This window comes from Schistocerca piceifrons, chromosome 6, assembly GCF_021461385.2.
Source record: "Schistocerca piceifrons isolate TAMUIC-IGC-003096 chromosome 6, iqSchPice1.1, whole genome shotgun sequence".
In the NCBI taxonomy this organism is placed as follows: Eukaryota; Metazoa; Arthropoda; class Insecta; order Orthoptera; family Acrididae; genus Schistocerca; species Schistocerca piceifrons.
This window is the reverse complement of record NC_060143.1, coordinates 252,804,247-252,825,000: the sequence shown is the minus strand read 5'-3', so window position 1 is coordinate 252,825,000 and position 20,754 is coordinate 252,804,247. Positions and strand designations below refer to the sequence as shown.

General features: G+C 43.0%; 1 protein-coding gene across 1 annotated transcript in view; it reads left to right on the top strand.

The window, feature by feature from the left end:
• LOC124803258 (CD151 antigen-like) overlaps window positions 1–20,754 on the top strand; it is a 159,136-nt gene that overhangs the window by 101,499 nt on the left and 36,883 nt on the right. Inside the window, exon 4 of the mRNA XM_047264441.1 lies at window positions 15,103–15,156. Within this exon, the coding sequence (XP_047120397.1) occupies window positions 15,103–15,156 (54 nt within the window). The remainder of the gene's footprint in view (window positions 1–15,102; window positions 15,157–20,754) is intronic.

The window sequence follows — 20,754 nt, the reverse complement described above, 5'->3', positions numbered from 1 at the left end:
TCAGTAGAGTCACTGATAATTATAGCTCTAAATGTGTGAGAATTCTATCATAGGGTGCAAATGTTTCCCCTTGCCGCCCCCACCCCCCCGCACCACTTGGTACGAAGAGACTACGTACATTCTTCTTCGGATTCACAAAGTGAATAACGCTGAGTTTAGAGATTAAATGTCACATCTCTTATTTCCGCATACTGAATTATGTACAGTTCAGAGGATAGATGAATCACTCAGGAAAGTTGTACTGAGAAAGGAGTCCTAAAATCAAACTATTTTCCAAACGTTCTCGATACATTGGTGTTTTAGATGAAATTTCTTCTTTCAACGATTGTTATGTATCGTCCAAATCAGTTACTGGAGGAATGGATGTGGAAGTAAGGTCTTTTTTGGTGCACTCCATCTCTACAAATATCTTCATATCATGCGAAAAAAATTTTCTGAACATATATGTATGGACGTCCTCCGAAAGAAATGAGAGCAGAATAAGAACAAAAAGGAGCAGAAGGGACAAGAAACAGTCACCAGCGATGGACTACGATATAGAATGTTCGCTTAAACGTAAAGGAAATTTTGTGTGTTCAGTTTTAACAGTTTATTTCTGCAACCTTCAGTTTTGCTTCTGTAAGGTATCTTTTTCTCCAAAACCTGCTCGTTGAGACTGAATGTATTTTTCAAAGTATCTTCTTGTTGCTCCCAGTTATCAACCAGTGAACAAGGTTTGTAATTTTTGCTTCTGTAGAGGAGGAAAAATTGAAGTTGAAGATTATAAATTTTATGAAATGTTTCTAAAACCATAAAATTAAACGTGATTGTTTATTAGGTGCTAGATATTTTTCTGACTACATCTTACGTTTCGTCCTTGTCCTATTAATAATTTTGACGGAAAGGTGTATCCAGTCTAATATAGCAATGAAGCCGACAACACGTAGAACCTGTGAGTTGGTGGCGCTGCAGTACTTTAGGCTGAACTACTATTTTTACTGAAACTGTTATGTGCGTAGCATTTGAGAAAATTTCTACAGAAAATGGTTACATAGTTTACGAGAAACGGAACTCAAATTTTTTGGAACACTTATTAACAAATAAAGATTGACATCTACCATCTTTATTATATAACAACAGCAATTACAAAAGCATTTCACAATGCAGGAACTATTTTCGACCAGCCAGCGGTAATCATCAGGCTAAAAGCACTTTGACGTAATATTTATGTATGTTAATAAAGCAAAGGGCACATTATTTCCCTGTGCGCAGCAGGTGCCTTTAGTCTGATGATTACCACTGGCTGACCGAAGCGGTTACTTCATTGTGAAATGCTTTTGTAATTCATAACGTAATGCGCTGAAGGAAGATAATCACTCAGTTGTGTAGTCTCCATCAATAAAATGTCACTTTTTTCAAGGTATTTATAATATTAAATTTATATTAGATTCATGCATAAGTTCGCAGCGTTTTTCCGTAAGTTTAATAAACGCAAAGATACACGTAACACAGACTTTCATCGTCAATAATACATTCTCGTTCATTATTTACAACAGTCTGCCAACGCTGGGGTAAATTTTCGATTCCGTGACAGTAGAAATCACGTGGTTCTGAGGCGAAGAACTCGTCGAGCCATGTAGGAGCGTATTTTCATCAGGAAAGCAAGTTCCCCGAAATTTTTTCGATACAGAGCGGAAAATGTGAAAATCAAAGGGCGCAAGATCAGGTGAAAATGTAAGTACAGAATGACAGCCGACTCCTGTATAGCGTTTTTTGTCGGTCTAGCAAAATGCGAGTGGGCCTTACCCTGGAGTATCATCACTTCACGCAGTCTTCCTGGTCATTTTTCTTGGATTGCGTCTAAAAGACGTCTCAGTTACTGACAATAAATGTCAGCTGTGATGGTTACACCTCGGGGAAGCAATTTGTAGCACATCACCCGTCGCCGTCCCACCAGATCATAAAAATTATATTTTGTGATTGCGCGCAGGTCTTTCTACGGGGAGTTGTTTGGGATCAATCATTTGTTTCTTTTCCTTTTTTTTCATTTCCATTTTTTCATTTCTCGTCACCAGTAACGATACAGAACAGAAGTCTTTGATGTTCACGAGCAAATTGATACAGAGCAAACAGAGACGCACATATAGCCCACGCTGATTTTTATGATTTTGGCTCAGAGCATGCGATATACGTACACCCAATTTTTCAACCTTCCCCATTGCATGCAAATGTTACGCGATGGCGGAATGATCACAATTCATCAGATTTGTCAGTTCTCGACTACACTTATGCGGATCGTTGTGGATTAATGCTGTTAAACAATCTTCATCAAACCCCGAAGGTCTTCCTGAACGAGGAGTGTTACTAATGTCAAAACGAGGAAACTCTTTTCTTGCCGTGCTCTGTCCAATATCTTCATCCTCATACACGGCGCAGGTCTTCCTGACTGCTTCCGCTGCTGTTACCCCTCTAGACGAAGAATATCTCGGAAATGTTCCGGTTTCTCCACTTGTCACACTATTATCTGTCGTCCACAGCTCTGCTCGCTATCTCCAACTGGCAAAGACGACAATACGTAAATCCAAATAGCAACTGTGAACTGTAAATAAAAATTACAATCAATAAACAAACCCATAGCAACCGGAATACCAACACACAACAAAAACGCTACGAATTTCTGCACCACCTAACATGTCGCACAAGGCTTTTACATTACCATGAAAAGATGTAGTCAGTTTAGTTTTCTGTTGTAGATGTAACAGCTACTAAGCAAAATTTAAAAAAGTAAAGTGGTGTATGTAAATGATACTTCGTTGCTATTGCTAAACAATGTGTTAGGGGCAAATGTTGCTGTTATTCTACTGCTGCCAACTCCAAGCAACGATGTATATCTAGATGCTTTTTCTTGTGCTTTATTAATCTGCTGAATCATAATCGGTAAGTAATATGTGTGTATGTTGGTATGTTACAAATCTCCTCCTAAACCACAGGAGCGATTCCAATGGAACTTGGTACTCATATCCCATACTGTCAGCAACAATGCTCTGGAGGCAAGAACCACCTACCCATCACAGCTAAGAAGATATGATGTCATAAAAAACGAGATACGCGAAAAATTGCCTCATCATGCATGACATTTAAATTTATTACGTCTATATTATTAAATGCATTAATGACACATTTTGCAGACAGTATCCGCATACGATGCTGAATGTAACTACAAAATTATATCATTGTGTGACCCATAGATCAGGATATATGACGTCGTAAACACTGAGATGCGTGAAAAAATGTCGCGTCATGCGTGGCATTTTAATTTATTACATTTTCGCTACTAACACTACTCGCAAAAAACTTAGCAGACAGTATCCAAACATACTACTGAAAGTTCCTGCAAAATTATATCTTTGTGCGAGACATTGTTGAGTAGCTGTGACGCCAAAAAGATTGAAGTGTGTGAAAACGAAACTTCAGGGTGAAATTCACTACAGATACAGAGGAAGTATGCGTACAGATGTGTGTGAAATATGTTAAATACATGTCATATGTGAGTACTCTGGAGAAGTCGAGGGCAAAAAGCTCCTCCTGAACTAGTGGATCGATTTCAAGAAACTTGGTATGCATATTAATTAATATCTGGAAAGGAATTCTATTGGGGTAAGAACCACCGGCCTCCTACTGGGGAGGGGTGATGAAGTGGGGAGAGAAGGAGAAAGGAGGAGATGGACGAAAGGAGCGAAGCAGGAGATGGAACTAGATAGGGAAGCAGGAAGTGTACAGAGAGAGTGGGCGGAGGAAATGGACTGAGAAAGGAGGAGGGTGGTATAGACGGAAAGAGGGAGAAGAAGGTGGACAGAGAGAATGGCGAGGAGATGGACGGAGAGAGAGGAATGTGGGGGAAGGAGGAAGTGTATTAACTGGATTGGAATATCTACCTGCGCAACACCGGGTACTCGGCTAGTAAGGTGATAAAAAAAAACGTGTCAACCTCCATTTACTTATAATTAACAACCGATATTTTTAAAATCGCATATTCTAGCATTTATAATGATCATATAGTATTTCCGTTTTAATATGCAGTGCTCTTATTGACGCGCTTGTTTTAGATACAGCTATTTAACTTCGCAGAAATTTCTGATGTATATCTACATCTATACTCTACAAAGCATTGTAAAATGCATGGTAGGGCTAATTTCCCATTGTTCGAAGTTGATAGTATGCTATGAGATCGAGCCGCTGCTGTGTTCAATTATATTATTTATTACAAAAGGCCTATTTCGGCATGTTGCCATCTTCAGATTATATCAGGTGGCCTTGATATCCATATGACATCGATGTCTGAGTTGCTGTGACAGCACTGTGTAAGTTTTCTCCGTTAAACGTTTCCGTAGCAGTTATTTGTGAAGGTATCGAGTTCAGGAAGTTTATTTCATAACGTTGTTGGTTGACAGTAAAACTGACAGTTGAATCAGAGATATCTTTTGATTACCATGCAACATAATTACACACCTTGAAGAATAACTGCTCCCTTGAAAGTTTAACACCTACAATAGCTCCACCAACTTATACAGTACTGTGACAGCAGTTCAGACATTCAGTGCCATATGGATGCAAGATCTCCTGATATAATTTGGAGATGGAAATCATGCCGAAATAGGCCTATTGTAATATATTCAAACACTGCAGCGTCTTGGTCTCATAATACAATATATAATATCCTTATATGACATATACGACGCAAATTGCCCGGATAAGTGCAGACTCTATTAGGTGTTCTTCCGTTACATAGTACTATGAAGTGCGGGACGAAAGATGGCTTAACTGCTTTTGTACGCGCTGTAATTACGCGTAGTCTAACATTATCATCGCAGTCCATACGGAAACGATACGTAGCGAGCTGTAGGTTATTCCTAGAGTCATCGCTCAATGCTGTTTTTTGAAGCATTTGCAGGACTATTGACGTCTGACTTTAAACGTATGCCAATTCTGGTTTTTCGTCATTCCAGGGCGCTCTTCTGCGGTTCAAACAAAAATTGACCATTCGCAGTACCCTTGTTTTGTCTAAGTACAGTATTCCCTGTTAGTCCTACTATGTGTGAGACCCAGACGGTTGTGCAATATTATAGGATGTATCGTACGAATCTTCTTTGTAGATTCATTGTGTAACGGCAGGCAAATGAAAAACGAACACCCAGCACAACGGGACAATGGATTTGTTCCATTTAGTAGTCTTGGAATACTACGTTCTTGCCTTTGCTAAAGATGGAACTTTAATATTTCTTAATACTTCAAGCACGTTACAAGTCTTTGCATCACTTTGGAATCTTATCCAAACACGTATCTATTTATTTATAGGTCATTGCTTCGTTTTACACATATTGTGCAGTATTCGCTGTCTTACTTAAAGTTTCTTTAGAGAGAGTTTATGAAAATGTTATCGAAAGATAGAGATGTCTACAGTATCTCTGAGAGATCAGAAACGTAAGTGAAAGAAGGCATTTTTGTAAGTGTTAAGACCTGATATTCGAAAGGTTATGTTTGATTGCAAAACTGCCGGCCTGGTGGCCGAGCGGTTCTAGGCGCTACAATCTGGAACCGCGCGACCGCTACGGTCGCAGGTTCGAATCCTGCCTCGGGCATGGATATGTGTGATGTCCTTAGGTTAGATAGGTTTAACTAGTTCTAAGTTCTAGGGGACTGATGACCGCAGAAGTTAAGTCCCATAGTGCTCAGAGCCATCTGAACCAATTTTTTTTTATTGCAAAACTCAATCAAAAATCATTGTGAGTGAGAGGGCGACTTTGGTATTATTAACGAAGTTTGTTACTAAGTTATTAGGCAGCAAGAATGATGTATGTTACATTTCTTTTATTGCTAGCATGAGGGAAAATTTCAGCGAGGTAGGCAGTTTAATGAGCTTCATGCCTCACTTTCTGAACAGGCACCTTGAAATGTTTCTTTCGTACGTCCTCCGAGCTTCCGTGGCGTCTCGTCAAGTTCGAGTAGCAGCCACTGCCAGAAGCGACACACTGTTAAAAAACAACGTGCTGCGCGCGAGACAAACCACCTAACGAAAACTACCGTTAAGCAGATTACCTCGGAAACGTCTACTGCGGACTGCAATTAATCCCCTGCAGTCTTAGACTATTGAAACAGTCTAAATAAGGGTCGCCAGCCTCCTTTTGAACAGCCAGACACGGTTAAGCCTTCCCCTAGTCCTCAGTTAAATAAAACCCTGCAGCTCTCCAACTATTCCCAGGAAGATTCTGAGATGCGATCACCCTTGCTACTTACGCTGACAGTCTCCACAAAAACGAATCCGGAAAACAGTTTACAGTCAGAATAAAATCTTCTCAGTCTTAAAGCCGCGTCAATTCTGACAAAACTGTCGAGCTTTCGATGAACATCTCCGCCATCGTCGTCGGGAGGAAAACCATAGAGATTTAATGCAGGCACGCCGAAGCGAAAGATTCCAAGGACACAGTTTATAGCCAGTAGGTAAAAAGTCACACCCGAAACAGCATGCTTAAATTTTCACGTAAAGCAAATGAATTTGCTGTCTCCAAATAAACCTCTCCAAGTCTGCTTTGTTCCTTCAAATCAACCTCTAACTAGCTAAACGCTCCACCCTTTGGTGCTGAAACCGTTCCGCCTATGAAACCTGAAAAGACGTTAAGCGGAGTTCCAAACCCGCGCACAGGAACAATAGAGCATTCGTAAGCGCTATATTGATTTTCTGTTGTAAACATTCATTGCCACCGTGGTCACTTGATCTCGGGATAGCATAGTTTTGTCCGTAATACTACCTATAAATTTTGAAAGACGTCATTTTGCTAGAACAGACAGATTTCCTTCGTAGGTGCTGTGGGTAGGCGATTTATAGACACCATAACAATTTGCATTTCTTACCAGGAATAAACTGCGCTCTTAGCTTGGATGAGCAAAATGAACGCGCATCACGGCACAGCACCGCCACGTCTACATCTACATCTACATCTACATGACTACTCTGCAATTCACATTTAAGTGCTTGGCAGAGGGTTCGTCGAACCACAATCATACTATCTCTCTACCATTCCACTCCCGAACAGCGCGCGGGAAAAACGAACACCTAAACCTTTCTCTTCGAGCTCTGATTTCTCTTATTTTATTTTGATGATCATTCCTACCTATGTAGGTTGGGCTCAACAAAATATTTTCGCATTCGGAAGAGAAAGCTGATGACTGAAATTTCGTATGTAGATCTCGCCGCGACGAAAAACGTCTTTGCTTTAATGACTTCCATCCCAACTCGCGTATCATATCTGCCACACTCTCTCCCCTACTACGTTATAATACAAAACGAGCTGCACTTTTTTGCACCCTTTCGATGTCCTCCGTCAATCCCACCTGGTAAGGATCCCACACCGCGCAGCAATATTCTAACAGAGGACGAACGAGTGTAGTGTAAGCTGTCTCTTTCGTGGACTTGTTGCATCTTCTAAGTGTCCTGCCTATGAAACGCAACCTTTGGCTCGCCTTCCCCACAATATTATCTATGTGGTCTTTCCAACTGAAGTTGTTCGTAATTTTAACACCGAGGTACTTAGTTGAATTGACAGCCTTGAGAATTGTACTATTTATCGATTAATCGAATTCCAACGGATTTCTTTTGGAACTCATGTGGATCACCTCACACTTTTCGTTATTTATCGTCAACTGCCACCTGCCACACCATACAGCAATCTTTTCTAAATCGCTTTGCAACTGATACTGGTCTTCGGATGACCTTACTAGACGGTAAATTACAGCATCATCTGCGAACAACCTAAGAGAACTGCTCAGATTGTCACCCAGGTCATTTATGTAGATCAGGAACAGCAGAGGTCCCAGGACGCTTCCCTTGGGAACACCTGATATCACTTCAGTTTTACTCGATGATTTGCCGTCTATTACTACGAACTGCGACCTTCCTGACAGGAAATCACGAGTCTAGTCGCACAACTGAGACGATACCCCATAGGCCCGCAGCATGATTAGAAGTCGCTTGTGAGGAACGGTGTCAAAAGCTTTCCGGAAATCTAGAAATACGGAATCAACTTGAGATCCCCTGTCGATAACGGCCATTACTTCGTGCGAATAAAGAGCTAGCTGCGTTGCACAAGAACGATGTTTACGGAAACCATGCTGATTACGTATCAATAGATCGTTCCCTTCGAGGTGATTCATAATGTTTGAATACAGTATATGCTCCAAAACCCTACTGCAAACCGACGTCAATGATATAGGTCTGTAGTTCGATGGATTACTCCTACTACCCTTCTTAAACACTGGTGCGACCTGCGCAATTTTCCAGTCTGTAGGTACAGCTCTATCGGTGAGCGAGCGGTTGTATATGAGTGCTAAGTAGGGAGCTATTGTATCAGCGTAATCTGAAAGGAACCTAATCGGTATACAATCTGGACCTGAAGACTTGCCCGTATCAAGCGATTTGAGTTGCTTCGCAACCCCTAAGGTATCTACTTCTAAGAAACTCATGCTAGCAGCTGTTCGTGTTTCAAATTCTGGAATATTCCATTCATCTTCCCTGGTGAAGGAATTTCGCAAAACTGCGTTCAATTACTCCGCTTTAGCGGCACAGTCGTCGGTAACAGTACCATCGGCACTGCGCAGCGAAGGTATTGACTGCGTCTTGCGGCTTGTGTACTTTACATACGACCAGAATTTCTTCGGATTTTCTACCAAATTTCGAGACAATTTTTCGTTGTGGAACCTATCAAAGGCATCTCGCATTGAAGTTCGTGCCAAATTTCGCGCGTCTGTAAATTTTATCCAATCTTCGGGATTTCGCGTTCTTCTGAACTTCGCATGCTTTTTCCGTTGCCTCTGCAACAGCGTTCGGACCTGTTTTGTGTACCAAGGGGGATCAGTTCCATCTCTTACCAATTTATGAGGTATGAATCTCTCAATTGCTGTTGCTACTATATCTTTGAATTTGAGCCACATCTCGTCTACATTAGCATAGTCAGTTCGGAAGGAATGGAGATTGTCTCTTAGGAAGGCTTCTAGTGACACTTTATCCGCTTTTTTAAATAAAATTATTTTGCGTTTGTTTCTGGTGGATTTGGAAGAAACGGTATTGAGTCTAGCTACAACGACCTTGTGATCACTAATCCCTGTATCAGTCATGATGCTCTCCATCAGCCCTGGATTGTTTGTGGCTAAGAGGTCAATTGTGTTTTCGCAACCATTTACAATTCGCGTTGGTTCGTGGACTAACTGCTCGAAATAATTTTCGGAGAAAGCATTTAGGACAATCTCGGAAGATGTTGTCTGCCTACCACCGGTTTTGAACAAGTATTTTTGCCAACATATCGAGGGAAGGTTGAAGTCGCCACCAACTATAATCGTATGAGTGGGGTATTTTGTTGTTACGAGACTCAAATTTTCTCTGAACTGTTCCGCAACTACACTCCTGGAAATGGAAAAAAGAACACATTGACACCGGTGTGTCAGACCCACCATACTTGCTCCGGACACTGCGAGAGGGCTGTACAAGCAATGATCACACGCACGGCACAGCGGACACACCAGGAACCGCGGTGTTGGCCGTCGAATGGCGCTAGCTGCGCAGCATTTGTGCACCGCCGCCGTCAGTGTCAGCCAGTTTGCCGTGGCATACGGAGCTCCATCGCAGTCTTTAACACTGGTAGCATGCCGCGACAGCATGGACGTGAACCGTATGTGCAGTTGACGGACTTTGAGCGAGGGCGTATAGTGGGCATGCGGGAGGCCGGGTGGACGTACCGCCGAATTGCTCAACACGTGGGGCGTGAGGTCTCCACAGTACATCGATGTTGTCGCCAGTGGTCGGCGGAAGGTGCACGTGCCCGTCGACCTGGGACCGGACCGCAGCGACGCACGGATGCACGCCAAGACCGTAGGATCCTACGCAGTGCCGTAGGGGACCGCACCGTCACTTCCCAGCAAATTAGGGACACTGTTGCTCCTGGGGTATCGGCGAGGACCATTCGCAACCGTCTCCATGAAGCTGGGCTACGGTCCCGCACACCGTTAGGCCGTCTTCCGCTCACGCCCCAACATCGTGCAGCCCGCCTCCAGTGGTGTCGCGACAGGCGTGAATGGAGGGACGAATGGAGACGTGTCGTCTTCAGCGATGAGAGTCGCTTCTGCCTTGGTGCCAATGATGGTCGTATGCGTGTTTGGCGCCGTGCAGGTGAGCGCCACAATCAGGACTGCATACGACCGAGGCACACAGGGCCAACACCCGGCATCATGGTGTGGGGAGCGATCTCCTACACTGGTCGTACACCACTGGTGATCGTCGAGGGGACACTGAATAGTGCACGGTACATCCAAACCGTCATCGAACCCATCGTTCTACCATTCCTAGACCGGCAAGGGAACTTGCTGTTCCAACAGGACAATGCACGTCCGCATGTATCCCGTGCCACCCAACGTGCTCTAGAAGGTGTAAGTCAACTACCCTGGCCAGCAAGATCTCCGGATCTGTCCCCCATTGAGCATGTTTGGGACTGGATGAAGCGTCGTCTCACGCGGTCTGCACGTCCAGCACGAACGCTGGTCCAACTGAGGCGCCAGGTGGAAATGGCATGGCAAGCCGTTCCACAGGACTACATCCAGCATCTCTACGATCGTCTCCATGGGAGAATAGCAGCCTGCATTGCTGCGAAAGGTGGATATACACTGTACTAGTGCCGACATTGTGCATGCTCTGTTGCCTGTGTCTATGTGCCTGTGGTTCTGTCAGTGTGATCATGTGACGTATCTGACCCCAGGAATGTGTCAATAAAGTTTCCCCTTCCTGGGACAATGAATTCACGGTGTTCTTATTTCAATTTCCAGGAGTGTATATCATCGGAGTCTGAGGGTCGGTAGAAGGAGCCAACTATTAACTTAGTTCGGCTGTTAAGTATAACCTCCACCCATACCAATTCGCACGGAGTATCTACTTCGACTTCACTACAAGATAAACTACTACTGAAAGACACAAACACTCCACCACCAATTCTGCCTAATCTATCTTTCCTGAACACCGTCTGAGACTTCGTAAAAATTTCTGCAGAACTTATTTCAGGCTTTAGCCAGCTTTCTGTACCTATAACGATTTCAGCTTCTGTGCTTTCTATTGGCGCTTGAAGCGCAGGGACTTTCCCAGCACAACTACAACAATTTACAACTACAACTCCGACTGTTCCTTGATTCAAGCACGTCCTGCATTTGCCATGCACGTCAGCGTGTATTTACACTGTCCATCACGTCAGTTCGTTTAGCACAGTGCAGAACGCCGAGAGTGGGGTTTTGAGTCGCCATCTGCGATACAAAATGTCAGAGTACACTATTAGAATTCAGGAACTAGCAACGACAAAGGTTATTAATCACCAAAGCCAACTTCATCGCCTATGTTCTCTCTTAGCGTTTTTTTTTTTTTTTTTTTGATAAAGTTCTAAGAAGAGAAACGATATTTCAAAACATCGACATTTATTTTCTAACGGATACATACCCATGTCAAACAATACCTATAAACGAATAAATAGAAGCTCACTCATTTTCTTTCTTACGTAACTAATACGTTACAAACAACTGTATTTTTATTCTTCATTAAAGCTGACCTTTTCATTTAAAACGTTATGTAATGGGAGTTGCTTCGTCGACTGATGTTCTTATTTATATGCATTGTGGGCGTCATCTCTGTCCTGTTATTGTAAAATCCAAATAATTAATCGCTTTCCAAAGTATGACCTAGCTTGTGTAAGAACACACGGTGTAAAAAATATCCAAGTCGTCGTAGAAAATTTGCGATTTGCACGAAAAAAAGCATAATAATAAAACACGAACACACAAAAGCACAATATGTAGTACTATAACACAAATGAGGACGGCGTAAGCAGCTACACTTACAATGTTAGCAGACGACGATAGCACAAAATTTCCTTACCAACAAACCTTGAAGTGACGCAACGGTCCGTTGACGACCTGTGTCAATGCCGCTGTTTGAAACGCACTGCGGAATATTTTGAGGTGACTTGACGGTCAATGTGAATTGGCCTAAGCGTCGTCTCTACACCATTCACAGAACGCAATGCCCATTCGAGAGATAATTGTGTCTACTTTGACAGAACCGCACGTTCGACTCCTTGTAGGTTTGCCGTACTGGAAAAGCAATGTCTTTGGTCACGAATCCCGGAATGGTGATAAAACACAACTCGCACCGCAGAGGTCGCAGCCCGTCGGCCGATTTCTCAATTTCGCGAGCTCCGAACTGCTCCATGAAACTGTTTCAATATTCTGGCGTTTCAGCCAGTCTGACGCAAGAGAGGAATGTAAGCAGTTCTTTGGCCAGTTCCTGCGTCCTCTACGAGAACTTCTCTAGAAGTCGCTGCTTCCTGCCAGGATGCCAGGTGCTCCAGGAGTTTACCTTCGTCAGATGCTGGTAACCACTGCCGTCGCGAGGAAACGACGTGCTCTGCAAATCAAGCTAGTATGCCCACCCGTTTAGGAATCTTCAGGATGAGCAAAGCTCCGTTCACCTGGCCACGGGAAACTCCTCCTGGCATCTACAATAGTGAATAGGACGACCAAACAGGCATGGCCAGGAAATGAAACGTCACAAGCTTGAGTTTTGTTCTGAAAAATTGTATGATTTTAGTGAGGAACAGTGCTAAAATACAAATACGATAGGTGACTACAGTTGGTCATTTACGGAGATACAAAACAGGTGAGTCACAAAGGAGAAAGCTGTATTAAGAGCTTCAAGGAGGAGAGAGAAAAGAAATTAGAGTCAATAGACACATATTACCTGTGTATTAAAGAGCTGTTTTTATTTGTGTGCACCAATAAATCCTTCGTTCACACTGAGAAATAATTTGATTATTTTATAATTAAATGCGTTTGTAATATTCTAATTTACAATGAAGTCTCAATGTGTGAGAAAAAGCTGAGGTCAAATACGAATACAGTGTCAAATTTTGTTGGCTTATACAATAAAACGTCAGCCAACGTATCTAAGTGGTTAGTGTAGATGGCTGCAATGCGGAGGCCCCGGATCCGATTCCCAGTACTGCCAAGGATTTTTCCTTGGTGGAGGACTGGTACGAGATGCAATCAGCCTCGTGCTACCAACTGAGGAGCTACTTGAGCGAGCAGTAGCGGCTCCAGGGTCTCGGAAGTCTGCACAAAGCACGAGAGAGCGGTGTGTTGGCCACATGCCCCTCCATCCGCATGGCATCGCAAGACAGAGGAAATGTAACAACCTGTGGCAATATCCTGTGCTTTGCGGTCGATAAAGATGAAGTCTGAGCCTCCATTCAACCATTCCACCAAAAAAAGGTGGATTTCATCAATGTCGTGAATTTAATGGTCCTAGTCGATTCCAGGTCTCTGGTCCAATGTCGTGATTTAATGGTTCTATTCGATTCCAGGTCTCTGGTCCCAAAGTACATTTTTTGTACTATAAGGTTTTGGTCAGTGTGTGCAATGTAAATATTCGTAAATCTAAGCATGACTACATAGCGCACCATTTATTTCACACACAACTCAGGAAAGACACACACTCGCAACTGACATCGGACATGTTTTTGCAGATTTTCCAACTTTCATCTCGTTGATATTCACGAATAGTAAAAATACTGCAGAGCTACGTGTTCGTCTGCAGCTCGTGGTCGTGCGGTAGCGTTCTCGCTTCCCACGCCCGGGTTCCCGGGTTCGATTCCCGACGGGGTCAGGGATTTTCTCTGCCTCGTGATGACTGAGTGTTGTGTGCTGTCCTTAGGTTAGTTAGGTTTAAGTAGTTCTAAGTTCTAGGGGACTGATGACCATAGATGTCCCACAGTGCTCAGATCCATTTGAACCATTTGAAGCTACGTGTTCTACTACAACATCAGTTCATTCTGAAGTGACTCTTCGCGTCTAACAAAATCTTATTAAAAGGAATCCTTCTCCACGTCATTTTAAGGAGTGTAATGTCACAAATCGAAGTTTAATTTGTATTTAATAATGGAATTAAGCTGCATGAGGGCTACCAGTATTTTACTTTATATTAGTATTAACTTTAATGAATTTGTTTGAATGTATGTAAATGTGACAGCATCCATACTCGAGCCCATCATTTTTTCCACAAACCTGTCTACAATCCAACCAAAATAAAATATTAAGATAATTCTCATTTTATTGTTCCTTCTCAGATGCACATTTTTAATTATATTACATTTTTCCAGCACTATTGATGATCTTCAAATCTACTTACCTGCATCAGTAACCCATGTTGTCTACTCCAAACCACACATCAGAGTGCTCAGATTTAAGTAGTTGCATCAGCAACCCGTTTTATCCAATCAGAACTACATATCAAGGTACTCAGATCTACGTAGTTCCATCAGCAACCCGTTTTATCCAATCAGAACTACATATCAAGGTACTCAGATCTACGTAGTTCCATCAGCAACCCGTTTTATCCACTCAGAACTACATATTAGGGTACTCTGATATGTGGGTTTAAGGAGACAAGACGGATTGCTGATGTAAATCATCTGGAGGCGATTAAGAATGATAAAAACTCGTAATCTAATTGAAAATGTGCAATTGAGACGGAACAATAAATACGAACTATTTTATTGTCTTAACAGTTACTGAATCTTTCAAAACGATTATTCGGCTATAGTCAAAATGAAACAAACGAACTTTTGACGAATTTTAAAATCTCTGAGAACTGACGTGTAAAGTATCTCATCTTAAAAAAAGTTGTGCTCATTCCAAAGCTAGTCTTTGGTTAATTCGATATACACCTTGTAAATATCACTGTAACTGCGGATTACTATAGTTACATTACGCAAACACAGAGGAGTGGAACGCTATGTTTAATATGTCTTATCCTGCCCGCTTGTAGATCCTAGCAGCTTGTAATGGCAAGTTCTGAACTCCCTGTGCAGTGCTGTACTATGTACAAGGGTAACGTTGAAACTCTGACGTTCTAAAACAGCAAAAATTCCAGTTCACGAGACCACAAATATGATTTTATTTTGTGTTCATAATGTGTTGCTGCATTCCCATTGATAATTGCAGACTGTCACTAATGCTCCATTTTTATTTTTGTTTTTGTTTTAGACGACTAATTCCGGAAGTCCTATCAGCGTAGTCTCCAGGGCGTTCAGCGGAACGGTAAGTAAAATTAAAATAGCTTTTCTAATCGTTTGCGTGTCAGAAGTCGGTCGATGTGTAACCACCGTGAAAGCGTGTTTAATGCGAGAAAATGAGAATTGGGCAGCAGACTGACCACTAATTGGCCGCTTTAGTAAGCCTCGCCCGACTTACATTTTTGTTGTGATAAATATGTTATCCATCAAGTCTGCCTTATTTCTTCTCAAGTTTTGTGTGATAGATTCACCAAAACCTCACATCCCAACAAGTGCAAGAGACTCTGTACTGGCCATGTGCAGTGGCGGACTCTAGCCACATTACTTTGTAGGAGTTTTTGCTTCATTTGGCGTTATACACTAATGTTGGCAGTGTATCCTCAAGGCAGTAATTCGAGGTGAAATGTTGTTTTTCTGACACAAAACGTGGTGATGCGTTACTTCTTAGTAAAAATATTTTAAATTTATTCTTTGAAATATAATATGTGAGGAGTCGTTCCACGATTTTCGCTTATCGTCTGGCGGACAGGGAGCTACCCAGCTTCCCTCACTGGTCACATTACTGGAGAAGAAGCCGTCTTCTACTCTTATCACAACACGTACTTCTCACTCAGAGGGACATTTATTCGCCACTGCAATTTGGAACAAGAGTTTTTGAGCGCAATAGTTGAACGTGGTATCCTCTCTTCTTTTTAAATTTATTTCTTTGGTTTTTTTGCTGGAAACAATACAGTCATTACAATTACTTATTAAGATTAGCAATGGCGGTTGAATTTAAGTATACAGCCATTTATAGGTAGACGAAATTACAAATCTCTGTATCTGGTGTATCAGCAAAGTATATCCGCTTCTTGTAGGTAAAGTGCTGTTAAACAGTTCACTTACAGGATTTTCTCAGTCATTAGTGTTCTAATATTTTTTGACTAGGAAACGCATATTTTTGCGAAGTTTTTGCAGACTTTATTTTAGTGTGGAGCATATTTAGAACATCGCAGGACGAAATAACACTCGTAAATATACCCATCGTCCACTTGATGTTCGCTGCATGTGGAAGAGTCTGTCACTCCAGTCCCATTGAGATGCACAAGGAAACATGCGTGTCCCTAGCTTTCACGAATAACTAATGTCATATCGGTCCGCACCCTGTGGTCTTGCAGTAGCGTTCTCGCTTCCCGGGTTCGATTGCCGGCGGGGTCAGGAATTTTCACCTGCCCCGAGATGACTGGGTGTTGTTTCGTCTTCATCATCATCACTCATTCCCATTACGGTCGGAAGAAGGCAACGGAAAGAAACCTCCATTATGCTCCTGCATAGTACGGTGGTGCGGGTCTCCCGCATCGTGTCCCTACGCTCTGTCAAGAAGCATTGGACGCCATTTCCAGTGTCATATGGCTCCTCGGAAGAGTCTTCTGCCTGACTACGGTGTCCTCTGTCTTCGTTATGCTACAGATGAAAACAAGGTCTTTCCCCAGCTCATACGGAAATAAGTGATCGTTGGCTGCGTATGATATCGTCCAAGGTTTGAGGTACTGAATTAACAAGGGCTTCGAACGCTAAATACAGTGGTGCAACAAGTTATCGTTTGAAATGAATTCGCATTATGGATGTCATTCGATATTTATTGATGAATCTTCACTGCTCAGTTTGCTATTAACTGAACATAGTCATTACTCTACATTTAACTCAACTATCGCACTTCCTGTCATTACGCTTTACAAAATTGACCCGTAGTCTCCAACATTAATAACGGACCACCAGTGCTTACGATGCTTCACTAAATCTGATAGGTTGGTTGGTTGATTCAGGGGAGGGAGACCAAACAGCGAGGTCATCCATCACATCGGATTAGGGAGTGATGGGGAAAGAAGTAGGCCGTGCCCTTGCAAAGAACCGTCCCGGAATTTGCCTGAAGCGATTTAGGGAAATCACGGGAAACCTAAATCAGGATGACCGGAAGCGGGTTTGAATGCGAGTCCAGTGCGCTAACCACTGCGCCACCTCGCTCAGTCTAAAATTGATACGGCACCTCTTACATCAGAGAACAGCTGAATAAGTCGACATATAACTTCGCAGACTGTTAAACAAAATATTCACAGTGTTATAATAAATCTTGAACCGCCACACAGTTTTCCTAAGCAGTCTTGTGTGTGATTAACTCGTGGCCCCAAGTGCCAGTCACTGATATTACAACATAAAGATCACTGTGTTTTATGAAAAATGAAACATGTTGTGATTACTAAAGTTCTTTTGGATGTTTTAGAGTGCCTTTCTTTGTATAAAATGCTATAATTACGAAAACCAACTTTTCGACCGTATCACAACGGCTTCCCTCGGGGCAAGACTAGTTTTGGTGGTGGAAAGGCGACTCTATTTATTGCAGACAATCAGTGTCAATACGTCATATCAGGAGAGGCGATTGAAGTTATTAAGCAGCCTGACAACTTCAGCAGAGAGGTCGGCTGCAAACTTCCGACGTCCTGGCTGCCGGCTGTCCCAGTCCAACGGGCCGCGAGCTGTCGTGGGGAAGCAGACTCACCGGACACTGACGCCGCCGCACGGACCAGACAGCTAGCTGTAGGGGAACTGTCAGTGCATTTCCACGCGATGATTTTCAAGCTTACCCAATCACTGAAAAGCCAGCTAGCCCACGAACAGCTTCTTTCCTACCTTCCTCCTTCCGTCACGACTAGCCTGTTATATTCTAGGGCCAATAAAGTTTCAAAAATATGATGTCTTGATACCGATCATCTGCAATAAATAGAGCCTCCTTTCATCCAGTCTTGCCTCGAGGGAGGCAGTTGTAATACTGTCGAAACGTTGGTTTTAGGTTTATGATTACAGTATTTTATGCAATGACGTGGAAAACAGGCAGAAGAGTTTTAATAATAATGACACCGGCCGCGGAAGACTACGTAGAAATGAAGCGGGTTGAATGAACTTGCAAGACATATCAGTCGCTTCTTTTATCTTTGCATATTACGAATATGTACTTATATTGCGGGTATTTTGTTTCAGTTATTGGCAGCTTAGGTTTCTGAAAATTTTATATACGCGTAATTGCGTCTGAGGCCTGGTATATTGATTTCATTGCAGAATCTCTCCCCTGTAATATCTGCTATAGCCCTGCGTTCTTTGAATGCTTGGTACCTTCATTATATGTTACCAATGTTGGGGGAAGTCCTACAGGTGACATAATGTGCTGAAATTTACAACTCAAATAGTGACTGTACTAAGAGTGACTGGTAGAAAAAAGGGCACAAAGTTGTCAGAATCTGTAACTTTGTTGTAAGAAATCCGTGTGAGAGTGCAGGAATTTATCAATACAAAGGGTTTTTCGAAACTCGACGGCAGAACTTCAGCAGTGGATCCCTCACACAAGAAGAAAAAAATAAGGCTATGTCAACATGGGTTCGTAAATGCATAGTTACTCGAGCATGCTACTGTTACGCAGTGTTACACAAGTAATCAAGTTATGAATCAGTGTGATATGGGCCTGAATATCCTTCAGAATGCGCATATGAAGTCGGTGAGCGCAAGCTAAATTTGTAGCTCCTGGCATATCCGTGGTTAGTAGTTGTGGTGCGCATTCTCCTCTGAAGTGACTAGCAACGTTAACACGTATCCGTAGCCATTATCGAAGATATGGATGGGGTAGTTTGTAATTGCCTGTGCGCTTAGTCTGCAGTCTGGAAATGTACACCAACCAAGAGCTCGCGACAATGAATTACATGCAAGGTTTAGCGCGTGGCAATGTATTGCAGGCACGTCACTTGTACAGTGGCGCTAACCATTGCACAGATTACCACACCTAAAGATGTTTGAAGGAATTCTTCGGCTTGTCTGTGAATACGAGAATTTCACTCGTCCACAGGGGGTCGGCAACACCTACAACACGATAGGATAAAGAAAGCCTACTCAGGACTGTGGAGGAATGTCCTGGAATCAGCACAAGGCGGTTAGGCTTGCACATGAATGTGCCGCACTTTACGATCTGGAGATATTTGTGTGAAAGCGTGCTGTATCCATACCATCTGGAGCGTGTGCAAGCCTTGGCTTCTGCGTAGCGAGCGAGGTGGCGCAGTGGCCAGCACACTGGACTCGCATTCGGGAGGACGTCGGCTCAGTCCCGTGTCCGGCCATCCTGGTTTGGGTTTCCCGTGATTTCCCTAAATCGCTCCAGGCAAATGCCGGGATGGTTCCTTCGAAAGGGCACAGCCGACTTCCTTCCCCGTCCTTTCCTAATCCGATGAGACCGATAACCTCGCTGTCTGGTCTCCTCCCCCAAAACAACCCAACCCCTTGGCTTCTGCAGATTATCCTCCAAGGATGACGTTCTCCTAATGGTTCTTCATCTACATCTACAGCTACATCTATACTCCGCAAGCCACCTGAATGTGTGTGGCGGAGGGTGCCTTGAGTACCTCTGTCGGTTCTCCCGTCTATTCCAGTTTCGTATTGTTCGTGGAAATAAAGATTGTCGGTATGCCTCTGTGTGGGCTCTAATCTCTCTGATTTTATCCTCATGGTCTCTTCGAGAGATATACGTAGGAGGGAGCAATATACTGCTTGACTCATCGGTGAAGGTATGTTCTCGAAACTTCAACAAAAGCCCGTACCGAGCTACGGAGCGTCTCTCTTGCAGAGTCTTCCACTGGAGTCTATCTGTCACCTCCGTAACGTTGTCGTGATTACTAAATGATCCTGAAACGATGCGCGCTGCTCTCCGTTGGATCTTCTCTATCTCTTCTGTCAACCCTATCTGGTACGGATCCCACACCGGTGAGCAGTATTCAAGCAGTGGGCGAACAAGTGTACTGCAACCTACTTCCTTTGTCTTCATATTGCATTTCCTTAGGATTCTTCCAATGAATCTCAGTCTGGCATCTGCTTTACCGACGATTAATTTTATATAGTCATTCCATTTTAGACCACTCCTAAAGGATCGCTCAAGGCAGGTAGTGGCCATAACGTTCTGCGACTATGTGGCTAAAATCGTCTGCTCAACAGGCTGGGAGTAGTCCCAGATAAGTTATTGAATTAACTGCGTCCAGTTGCTGACCTGCTATATTGTAGCTAAGTGATAAAGGATCTTTCTTTCTATGTATTCGCAGCACACTACACTTGACTATATTGAGATTCAATTGTCATTCCCTGCACCATGCGTCAATTCGTTGCAGATCCTCCTACATTTCAGTACAATTTTCCATTGTTACAACCTCTCGATATACTACAGCATCATCCGCAAAAAGCCTCAGTGAACTTCCGATGTTATCCACGAGGTCATTTATATATATTGTGAATAGCAACGGTCCTACGACACTTCCCTGCGGCACACCTGAAATCACTCTTACTTCGGAAGACTTCTCTCCACTGAGAATGACATGCTGCGTTCTGTTATCTAGGAACTCTTCAATACAATCACAGAATTGGTCTGATAGTCCATATGCTCTTACTTTGTTCATTAAACGACTGTGGGGAACTGTATCAAACGCCTTGCGGAAGTCAAGAAACACGGCATCTACCTGGGAACCCGTGTCTATGGCCCTCTGCGTCTCGTGGACGAATAGCGCCAGCTGGGTTTCACACGATCGTCTTTTTCGAAACCCATGCTGATTCCTACAGA